This window comes from Ricinus communis, chromosome 6 (genome assembly GCF_019578655.1).
Source record: "Ricinus communis isolate WT05 ecotype wild-type chromosome 6, ASM1957865v1, whole genome shotgun sequence".
Taxonomy (NCBI): Eukaryota; Viridiplantae; Streptophyta; class Magnoliopsida; order Malpighiales; family Euphorbiaceae; genus Ricinus; species Ricinus communis.
Window position 1 is genome coordinate 9,713,651 of NC_063261.1, and position 12,446 is coordinate 9,726,096.

General features: G+C 32.1%; 1 protein-coding gene across 1 annotated transcript; it reads left to right on the top strand.

The window, feature by feature from the left end:
• The first annotated feature begins 3,926 nt into the window (after positions 1-3,926).
• LOC8287144 (F-box protein At5g07610) lies at positions 3,927-5,874 on the top strand. The gene is made up of 2 exons (XM_002520600.4): positions 3,927-5,272; positions 5,637-5,874. The coding sequence occupies exon 1, from the start codon at positions 4,062-4,064 to the stop codon at positions 5,253-5,255; it is 1,194 nt and encodes a 397-aa protein (XP_002520646.1). The 5' UTR covers positions 3,927-4,061; the 3' UTR covers positions 5,256-5,272; positions 5,637-5,874.
• Positions 5,875-12,446: the final 6,572 nt, after the last annotated feature.

A 12,446-nucleotide genomic window follows, 5' to 3' on the forward strand; every position in this document is an offset into this window, starting at 1 on the left:
TTTATTCGGTTTAATTAGAATGATTTAAATACAAATTTTGAATGTTCATGTTAGATAAATAAATGAGTTATTTTCCATATCCAATTAGTTTGATTTTTAAGGAGTTAATTAAGTAAACTATTTGAGAAATGATTATATTTTGGTTATTCAAATTTTCCCAAATGCATATTTATATAAGTAAAATTATATATTGGAAATTTATTTTGGAATAAGGATTTAAAGTATAATGTTATTTTTATGGGGTTTTAATGGAAATTTGTGAGCTTGGTATTTTTATAAATAAATATGTCGGTCAGGGGTATTTTTTGTAATTGTATATTTTCAATAATTCGGTTTTGGCCCAAATTAATTAGTTAAGGGCTTAATTAAAAGGCTAAAAAGAAGTTTAGGGATTAAATTGAAATTCTGCATGATGAAATTATAAGTAATTAAGAAAGTTGAGGGACTAAATTGTAATAAGGAAAAGTTCAAGGGTCAAATGTCGATATAGAAGAAAGGAAGAGGAGAGAATTGTCGGGGAGAGAGTGAGGCACGTCGGAAGAGAGAGAAATGGGGACGCAGGGCCGGGCGGAGCGTTGGTCGACGGAGGCGGTGGAAGCAGCTCCGTGGAGTGGTAAGAGCCAAGGCAATGGATTCCAGTGTGTTTCCAGCTTCCGTTTCAAGGCCGAGTTGGTGGCTCCCTCGGTGAGGGCTCTCGCAGCTGGCGACGCTGGGGTGGCCGGAGTTGCAAGATCCGGCAAAGTGAAACTTAGAGTGGCGGCCGCGTTTTTGGGCTTTTCCGGCGAGCTCCGGCGGAGGATGGATGATTGGAGGACGTATCCCGACTCTCCTCATCTCAAGCTTTGCGATGGCACCGGTTCCGTGGCGATCGGGCTTCGTTTGCAAATCGACGGTCGAGATCGTCCGTAAATCTCTCCTGATGATCGGGTGTCAGATCGGAAAATCGGAAGCGGGGATCGTCATCAGCGCATCGTTGTGAGTCCGATGGTGTATTCGGATCATCGATCGGACTCCGGCGGCCGGAGGGGAGTCGACCGAATGATCGAGCGTCTCGGTAATTATCTTTGGCCCGTTAATTTTGGAATTCTTGGTTTAATTGTGTCTATTGGATTATATTGAGTATTTGATGATATTGTAAGTCAAAAATAATTTTCCGCTGCCCCGCCTTGTGTTTTGTCTTTGTGTGGCGAGTCGGAAATAGTGAAGTTTGGGGACCCGACTCCCGTTGTTTAAATTGTTGGATATTTGGAGTGTTTTTCTGGCAGGTCCTGGACCCGTTTTTACGGGGGGTAATGTTCGTGTTGTAGGGGAGGTTCTGCCGAATTTTCGGTAGTTTCTGAGTCGAGATTCTTAGACAGTCAGTCCTAGGAGTCTAGACCTAGGATTAAAGATCGATTGTTTCAGCGTTTTGATAAATTGTTTTCCGTGATTAGATGATCTGTCTGTTCGGCTCGCTCCAACTGAGGCACCGGAGTAGAGCTAGGAGGTCGCCCAATCCTGTGAGTTAAAGTCATTTAATCATTGCACTATTGCTAAGTCTGATTTAATATGCTATTTTGAAAGTTTATGCATAATATGGTTATTAATATCACAACGTAAATAATTTCACAGGACTATTAATTATTGAAAATAATATAAATATTATTATTAGTAACGTTATAATAATACATATATTATTATTTTATCGACACGAATTGCACGTTGCCTTATCCTAAATTTTTAATCTTTATTTCGATATCTGTTGAATGATTTCATTAAACAATGATATTTATTAAATGTGATGATTGCGTTTTGGGAAATGTAGCTTTCGTAGAACATGCCACCTGGTGGGTTGCATCAGGACCGCGTGCGCACCGGTAATGATCATGGACATAAGGTTATTATGGATTTGTTTGCCCCGATCGAGCATTGCTCTGGCCGAGTTCGATTGATTCACGGAGTTAAGGTCCCCGATCGAGCGATGCTCGGCCGGCTTATTTGGAATTCAAGTGTTCAGGCTGGAGGTAAGGACCCTGATCGAGCTTGCTCTTTGGGCGCCAGACCTGTTGGATTAAGAGAGCCGAAAGGCTATTAGAATTTTGGGTTAGGGTTCTACTGAGCCACTCCTCCCGTAAAAGTAAATATATATTTTTATTTATTTATTTATTATGGTATGATTATAATGTGTATTGTATTTACGCGCATGGTTTGATATACTGATTTGAATAATCTATGTTTTCTGAGAAGAAGCAATAGTCTCTAGATTATTTGATTTTAACTCACTCTCGAGACTAACAGTCTCCATTTACTGTTGTTCAGATTCATGACTGTTAGTCCTCTCGCGACTCTTATTCAGTAACCCGACTCCTTCATCATCGGGTGATGTATTTGATTTGGTATGTAAATTGGTAAATCTTAGATTCTCCGCAGTAGTAATAGTAGATGTATCAGTTGTAAATTTTATGAGTTTCGGGTCTCGCCTAATTTTTCTGGGAGACCGAAGTATTTATGTAGAATGTAGCTGTTAAGATAAATTGTGGCTTTAATAATATTAATTTGAGATGAGATTTGTTTAAATCAGTGAGTGTCAGGCTTACTACGGGTTTCGGTGGCCTTAAGCCTACCCATTCCCTAGTGCCGGTCACGGGCACACGGATGGGGTCGTGACATAAATATTTAAATTTTTATTTTAATTATTAAATTCTTATATTTATATTTTTAATTTGAATAAAAAAATTTATATATAAATTTTTTATTTATTTTATTAAATCACTAAATTTTTTAAAATAAAAATATTAAATAAAATAAAATTTATAAATTTATAAACTTAAAAATATATCTTACCTTTTTGTCTGTGAAGTTCAAGATTGAAATTCAGGGAAGCAAGTGTTTGAAAAGGAAACTTGCGAGTCAAAACTTGACTTGAGTCTATAAGATTTATTTTTAGGATCTAAATTAGATTGATAAATATTTAAGAATAAAATCATCAAATTTAACTAAATTTGATTATTATTTGAAATTAAAACAAATCTGACTAAATCTCATATTGAAGCTTCATTGATTTTTTTGCCAATTTTAGGATAAGGTAAAAGTTGAGACATAACATTTTATTTATCAAATTTATATCAGTTTAATGTTTTAATTTCTTTTCCAATTATATATTGTTATACAGATTGGGCTGTAACAATTTTTTTAATACAAATTGACCACATAGTTTTAATATATTATTTTTATGTTATTAACTTATGAAACTTTTATTTATATATCATCAACATTCATAAATAAAAATATAATTATTTTATTATTAATTTATATCAATATAATTAATAAATTAATTAAACACTTTAAATTTATTATGTCTTTAATACTATTTTTTAATAATATATTAACTATAATTTATTATTAATTTATAAATACAATTAAATTATTATAAAAAATCTGAAATATTAAATTTTAGAGTTTTGCTAGAGTTATATCGTGGCACCTATCATTATAAATTTATTTTTAATTATAAATTATAAATTAATATTATTTAAAATAATTTATTTATTTTTATATTTTTATATATTGTTAATAAATTTATATATAATTTTTAATTATTTATATAAATTAAAATTTTATAATTAAATATTATAATTATTAAATATCACTAATTAAATTTAAAATAAATAAATAATTTAATAAATAAAAATTAATATAATTAATTGAACGATAATTAAATATTATATATAATTAACTAATATAATATTTAATTATATATTAAATTATTAAAATTAAAAATATTAATGTTTATAAATTTATATAATACCGCATCATATAAATTGAAATAACTCTAGATTTTATCTTGATATATTAAGTACATTATGAGCCATTATTATTTGTATTTATAATTAATTAATATTAAGAAAAAATATTTATAATGGCTGAAGTTTCGTTACTTCCAATGGATTAAAAAAAGAATCCCGCCAACCCCTGCGTTGCCATTTCCTTTGATGCAAAAATCTTTTCGAAAACCCTATCTGATAAATTTCCCAAATCACTGAGAATTCAGGAATCACGAGACTAAATTGAAGTCGACGAAGATGAAACGGAGGAGTACAAGAACATCAAAGCTGGCGGCATCAACGGTTGCCGGAATCGAAGACCTTCTCATAGAAATTCTGCTCCGATTACCAGTAAAAACTCTGCTAAAGTTCAAGTGTGTATCGAAACAATGGAACTCTTTAATTTCTAGTTCTTATTTTTCAATCTCCCACACTCGTCTCCGCTGTACTTACTCTACACCCGCCGCTCTTTTACTCAACAAGGGCTCTACTCGATTCTATGTCATCTACCTAAATTCTTTCACAAGGGGAAACTTTGCACATTTCTTTGAGTTCTTTAAGGGTTCTCAGCTTCAAATACTACAATCTTGTAATGGGTTGCTTTTATGCCGGTCTAGCATGTTAAAAGATCACAATTTGATTGGTGGGTTTGTGTATTTTGTGTGTAATCCCACTACTAAGCAATCGAAGAGAATCTGTTACCCTGTTTCACTTGAACAAAAATTTAAGACTCGCTATTTGATGTCTGTTTCTTTGGCATTTGATCCTAAAATGTCTCCCCATTACAAGATTGTTTTCATTTTTGAGTTAAGGAAAAATAAGGAAACTCATGTTGTTGAGACTTATGTGTACTCGTCTAAGAATGATTCGTGGGTTTCTCGTAGGGAAGATGTGACTGAGTTGTGTATGAATCTTGTACCTCCGCCCACTTTAGGAATTGGGTTTCGCGATGGGGTTTATGCGAATGCTGCCATTCATTGGTCAAGATATAACGGACGCTCATCGTCGTTGCTTTGTTTTAATGTCGATACTTTCACCTTCAAGAAAATATGTTTTCCTGCTGAGTTAAAAGTCCGGTACTTTGGGGAGTCCCGTGGTCATTTATATGTTCTGGCTTATAATGATATGTACCATGGTTTGGATTATGATGTTCTTGAGATAGCAGCCGATTATTCTGGGTGGTTTGTGATGTATCATGTGAATCTTCTTTCTTTAAGAAGGACATTTCCTGAACTTGGCTTGCAATTTTCAATATTGAGCATCGCCCCTACGAACAATGAAGATTTGGTGATTGTGATATCTATGCTTGGCAGAGTCTTGACTTACAATCTTTCTAATGGGAAGTTCAAAAGTATTTTTAATTTAGGGCACTGGTTGCCTGGTCAGAGTAGCCATACATTGGATTATGAAGGGTATTCGTATCAGTATTTTGAGTGCCTGCTTTGTGTTTGATCCCAATGATTATACTAGTAAGTAATTACTTTATCAACTTGTTTTTATAGGAATGTGCTTATGTTTGAGATTCTCATTTTATTATTTTCAGCCAACGTTATGCTTCATAATTTTCAGTTTTGGGTTTTTATATGTCCTAGGTAGAGGAAATTTTTGTTACAAGAGCAGTATTTTTTTACTGGTTTTACATTTTCTTCTTGGTATAAGCTTTTGACTTTATTTCAGTTTGGGAATGTTCATTGTCCACACCTCTCAAGTTCTCCTTTTGTCTTCAATGAATTGCAGACTGGTCTTGAATGGAATTTAACATTTCTAGCATTTTCAGCTAGATGGTTTTCTACTTTTTGATAGTTGTTGTCTCTTCTCTGCTTTCTGGCACAGGGCAGAAGATGCACATATGTACAAAAGTGTACAGTGCTACTTAAAGCAATGGCAGGCTTCAGAGAGGATGTTGCAGAGATTGATTTTGTGAAAGGAATATGGATAAAGGCATACTGTATGATAAGATTTCCTAGGTGTTGAAAATCAAATGAAAAACTTTCATCTTTTAAAGAGATGACTTATGAAATAATGATCTTTTACCGGTAAGTGATACTACACCCTTAACTTACATGTTGAACGTTAGGAATGTTTGTGTTAGCTTCAGTGGCATGTCATATATACTAATGCCTTGTCTACATTGCAAGTTTGCAACTGATATTTCACTGTCACATATCATTCAGTTCATTTCTTAATATACTAGCCTTTATGATAGTTTATCCCCACTACCACCTCTTCGCTATTAGAAATTTCTGTTATTTCAATCGATAGCACTTCAGAAAATTAGAACCCTTGGATTATACAAAATTCCAATTAATCTTCCAGCCACAGTTTTAAATTTGGTTTGCTTCTCTGCTCTACCTTCTTGGTCGAATCCTACATGCAACTCTTGCAGTATCACTCTGCAGATACTTTATCTGTAATGTCATTACTAAAGAAACGAAGAGAGAGACAGACTCTTGCCAAGATCATTGCTGCATCTCCGTTGCCTTTCACTTCCTTTCAACATCTTCTTTTCCTCTGCTTCATATGTTCAAAATCATTCTCTAAAGTTAATTTTACAGTTAAATTACTATGCTGCCTAGTGCCTCCACAGTCACTCATGCATCTTTGTGATAGAAATGGATTTAATTCATGCAATATACGGTTAGTTATAGACTTGAATATTTGGAAACTGGAGCCATTTGAGCTAAATCTTTTAATACAGGCATAATTTAATTTCAAAAGCAAAAGGTCTCTGTTAGTTTCTGTCCTTGGAAATGCAATCCCTTACATATGTTTTGAATATGGTTGCTTCCGAATTGGTGTTAGGATCGGCTTCAATTGCTTTTGTTTAGTAATAAAATGGAATGGCTTACCAACAATATACTTCGTACCCTTGTGATAAAAACCTAACGGATTTTCTGTTTTAATACCTGTATTCTTACTGCAAAAGAAAAAAAAAGGGACCTTATTGACAATGTCTTATTATTGAGATAATTCCCATGGAATGTAAATCAAAGACTTCCTTCAAGTATGAAAAGGAGCATGCCAGGTCGGTTTGAGTGAGTGGAAAAAAGTAACAGCAGCAACCCTGTGTATCCCCAAATATCTATACACCAAAGACCGGCATTCAAGTAATAATAAGCCGCTCCTTGGATTGATACGTTGCCTGGTTTCCTGAAGTGTGAAAATAGAATGGCTGCGGCCTCTTTCAACCCAAAACTTCCCCAAGCTTCATTCAGGGTCTTGTCAGGTTCTTTCCCCAATCTTGTCGGACAAGAAGCCCATCATAATTTAAAGCTTTTTTCTCTGTCCTGGTTTTAATCAATAATAATATTTTAACTACGACTGACAACTTTTAATATAGTTGAATAAAATAATATGAAATAATGTGATATATAATTAAATAAATTTATATTTGGAATAAATAAGCTCGGGTTCTAAACAAGTTAATTTATTTATTATAAAATAATTAAATTTTTAAATGGATTTGATCTTATCTAATTCGTGAAAGATACATATATAAATATGTTTATTTAAATGAGTTACTAGATTAACATGGAATACATAATACATAAATATATTTATTCAGTCTTTTCATGTAATTATATAAATAATTTTAATACAACAATCTAATTATTTCTTAAAATAATATTAAGATTTGAGTAATTTTATACTTAAATAAATAAATTTTTTAAACTTAAATAATTCATCTTTATTTAAGAATATTTATTTTTAAATCAAATTTATTAAACAGGTTACATTAGTCAACTCATATAATCTTAGTTAATAAATGTGTTTATATTTGAATTTGATATTTTAACATAATTAATTAAATGAATTGTATTGTTAATCATTCTTATATTATAGACAATCAACACAATATAATTGGACACGATTAATAAATGAATTGCATCATTACTTATTTTTAGATTATACACAACTAACATGACACAAATTGTCGGCCTTGATTTGAACATCTAAATGTGAAATGAATAATGATCTAAATGCATTAAAAAAAAGAAAGAAGAGAAGTTTCTAGAAAGAGAAAGTGATGTACTAGAATTTGAGTATTTGTATCAGCAGCCACGGACCAAAATTTAAAGAGCAGGGGGCATTAGTGGTATTATATATGTATATTTTTCTTGGAATTCTCTTTAGCCGAAGCATAATTGCCCTTCCTTCCTTACCCTCTAATTCTGCCTCTGTATTGTATTAGACATTTAATTCGAAACATTTAATTTAATTTAAGAAGAGATTACATAAAATATTATTTTTTTTAACATAATATCATTAATACTGTATATTCTTTTTTTCTTTTAAATATATATGACTCGCTTTTTCAAAATCACTGCACATTCTTCTTTTTTTTTTTTTTTATCACGTGACCAACCTCTATTCCTTTCTTTTCCTTTTAAATCTTCTTCCTCTTCTATACTTGTCACTACTCTTACATAAAACTCTACACTTGCTCACATCACATCCATCATTTGCTCACATCATATCCATCATGAATATTATCATCGCAAAAGTCATTACTTAATCAAAATGTGATAATATGTACAGTGAAGTCTAATGACTAAGCATATAAAAAAATTATTAAAGTGTGAAATTAGAGAGAAATCCCATTACAAGATGAAGTTATGATTTGATAAGCAATTTCTTTTTCTTATATTTATTTTTTTTGTTTTAAGTCAATCATATTTTCTTTTTACTAAAAATGATGAAAAATATATGAAAGAATGTCTGATATTATAAATTAAAATTTATTTAAAATGAAATTTTTGTCTCTTCAAATACTGGCTTTAGTTGATGACATATATAAATTTAAAATATAATATTATAATAGATTTTATAATTAATCTAGTAGATAGGTATAATACATTGAAGATTAGCTAGGCTGAAAGATATTCAATGATAATTAGTAAAAAAATAAAATAAATGCATATTAACGTATAAAAAAATTATGATAAAAAGAGAATTATAAAGGTAGCAAGTAACATGAAAACTTATAATTATCAGTCTAAAGCTTTAAATTCATATTTATGAATTTGAAAATGTATGTACATATTGGTCAGCATATGTTCCAATCTTCTTCCAAAATCATCCACCACTCATTTACATATTCCGACTTTCTTTCTGTGTGAAGCTTTAAATTCATATGGCAACTCTATATATTGTAAGTTGTTTTCTATTCAATTAAAGAATTTAAGTGTAATAAAATACAGATTTTTTATGTTGTGCCCATTCTGAAATTTCCAAGAAGTTGTTCTTCTTCCACATAATTTGTCTTTAATTTTTTGGCATTAAAATTACCTAATGATGAATCAACATCTGGACAATAAATCATCATTGCTAGCGTATTTATGTAGCTATTTAGCCTTATCTTGTGAAAAGCATCGCATATGCCATATTGAACTCATGATTTGTACACTTTCATATATATATATATATATATATATATATATATATATATATATATATATCTGTGCTTACCTCGTCTGAGGATCCTGCACATCAGAAACTTGTTGATCTTCCTCTCTGTTTATGAGTTTTGTTCTAAGTTGGTATCAGAGCCTATTGAGTTCCGGGATTAGAAGTATATTTACATAAAAAAGGTTTTTAAACTCATTTTAAACTGCATCATATTTCTGATAAACAAGCATTGTTCATTTTTTGCGCAGTAGTAAGTCCCGCCGGTGTAAGGGCAGTAAAGCTGAGAGCGTGGTTCATGTTTGTTTAGAAAGTCATTTTGGTTTATTTTAAAATGAATTTAGAACCATTTTTCTGTAGATCTTCTTCTTTCTCAAATTCCTCTACCTCTGAATCATCAAGGTACAAAGGTCATGTAAATAGTAAAGAAATCACTATTGAAGATTTTACAAAGCATATTGATGATTGGGAAATACCCAAAGTCCAAAAGAAACAAATTTATGAGTTTTCAAAGTTTCCTCTCTTCAAAACTGATTTCACAATCAACATGATTTCAAAAGATTTTCAAATAGATAAAAAACTTTTGCATGAAAATTTCTATTCAAAGAAAAACCATCTTAAAAAACTTTGATTCTTTAAAAATTTTTTGCAAGAAAAAAATAGTATTCAAGAAAGATACTATCAATTTTGCATTCAAAACAAAGCCCAAATCAAATTTTTTGACTCGTTTCAAATCTATTGCAAAGAAAATGGTATCCTTTATCCTTTCAAAGAAAAGCTCATTAGTCCTGTCACAGTAAGGAACAAAGCCCTTGAGTGGAAGGTAGGAGAAAACCTAACCGTCCAGTTTGATCATCCTCCCCTTAGGAAGATAACCATTCCCTATGGAGAAAATGAGATAGAAGCTACACCTTACAAACTAGTAGGAGAAGACCTAGAAAAAAATGTCTAGGGCACTAATATTCCTACTGCTTTGAGGAGTATCTGGCACTAGATTTTTGAAAGACTCAGAGGTTGCTAATTTGCTTAGCTGTTCTCTAACTGCTTTAGCAAACTCAGTTTGCTTTTGGAAATGGTCTTGGCCGGGCTTTGAGATCTGGTATGGTTTGAAAACTGGATTTTTAAGCTTTTCTGACTGGTTTGACTCTTTTGGATGACCAGTGCTGGGGATTGGAGAGGTTAGGACTACATGAGGCTTTTGGATATGGTTTTCTAATCTGACCAACTGTTTTCCTATAGTGTGAAGACATGTGTTCGAGAAATTATTCTGCTGAACAATGTTCTTGACATTCTTTTCTAGGTCTTCTCCTACCAGTTTGTAAGGTGTGGCTTTTATCTCATTCTCTCCATAGGGAATGGTTATCTTCCTAAGGGGAGGATGATCAGACTGGACGGTTAGGTTTTCTCCTACCTTCCACTCAGGGGCTTTGTTCCTTACTGTGACAGGACTAATGAGCTTTTCTTTGAAAGGATAAAGGATACCTTTTTCTTTGCAATAGATTTGAAACCAATCAAAAAATTTGATTTGGGCTTTGTTTTGAATGCAAAATTGATAGTATCTTTCTTGAATACTATCTTTTCCTTGCAAAAAATTCTTAAAAAACCAAAGTTTTTGAAGATGGTTTTTCTTTGAATAGAAATCTTCATGCAAAAGTTTTTTATCTATTTGAAAATCTTTTGAAATCATGTTGATTTCTGCTTCAAGATTTTGGGTTATGGCTGATGGTGATGGTGAAGAAGGAGTAGAGGTAATCTCTATATTGTCATCATCTTGCTTTGGATCATTGTAAACTGGTCTGGGGATATTGCTTTGGTAATCAACATTCTGAAGTGTATTGTTTGGAACATCAGATGTTAAAAATCTGGGTTTTGTTTGAGATGGAGTTGGTTCTTTGTAAGGAGCATAAATAACAGAAGGTATTTTGGATATCCTCCGAATATCTATGGTCGATGTTGAAGAACCATCATCAGAAAATCGAGAGGAGGTTGATTTTCTGTTGAATGTAAGCTTTACTTTTCCATCTGGGAATTGGGTTATGTGTTTGAGGTTTGTATTTGGTTCCGTTTGCTTTGGTGATGCAGGTTGAGTTGCACCTTCGAGGATCCATTCTTCTGGAAGAGTGATGTCTTTCCATTGAATAGTTTTTGGAATGGTTGCGTTTGATTTGGATAGATCTGTTTGAAGGAACATGGTTTCTCCTTTTGGTGAATGGAGCTTGTGTTTGGAGCCAAAAGCAGAAATCATAGCTTTGTAATGGATTTTGAAAATCAATGCTATCGGAATAGATCCTTCAAGCATTTTGTAATTTTGTGTCTTTATTTGAAGAACAATACTTTTTAAAACATTTTTATCGTTTAAAGAAATTGTAATATTTGGAAAACAATTAAAAGAAATAAGTCCTTTATTGAGGCTCGACTCAACAGTACCTAACAAGGAATCATAAAAATTTGTAAATCTAGCATCCCTAAGGACTGCTAAAATGGAGGTGTCTAAACCTTCTCTAGTAAGGGGCTTTATTCCTACCTGGACAAGGCCTATGTGGATATACTTATAATCTTTTTCCATATGCTTTTGGAGGGTCTTTGGATTTAAAAGATAAATTTCTTCAAAAGGCTTTGAAATTTGAATATCTCTTTCTTCAGTTTTGATTGTGAAATCAGTTTTGAAGAGAGGAAACTTTGAAAACTCATAAATTTGTTTCTTTTGGACTTTGGGTATTTCCCAATCATCAATATGCTTTGTAAAATCTTTAATCAGTTTTGAAGAATAGAAGAGACTCTTCTTCGTATTTTTCAGTCTGCCTTCTACCAAGGAGGACTCCTCTTTATATAGAGGTTTTCAAGCTTTGGATGCTATCTTTCGAGCTTTGGATACCGTACTTAGTGGAGTAAAGATGATTCCACTTGCTTTTTAACAACATAGAAAAATGTTTCTAAGTGTTTGAAATGTTGTTCTATGGAATTTGAAAATATTAACACATCATCAATGTAGACAATGCAAAACTTTGAATAAGGATTAAAAATGTCATTCATGATTTTTTGGAATTCAGAAGGAGCATTTTTCAATCCGAATGGCATCACATTCCATTCGTACTGGCTAAATGGAACTGTAAAAGCAGTTTTGTAACGGTCTTTTGGATGAATTTGGATTTGCCAAAATCCCGATTTCATATCAAACTTTGAAAAGTAGCCAGGAGTGGCTTTGTCCTTCGTTCTGGAGAAGAAAGGTATTAAACC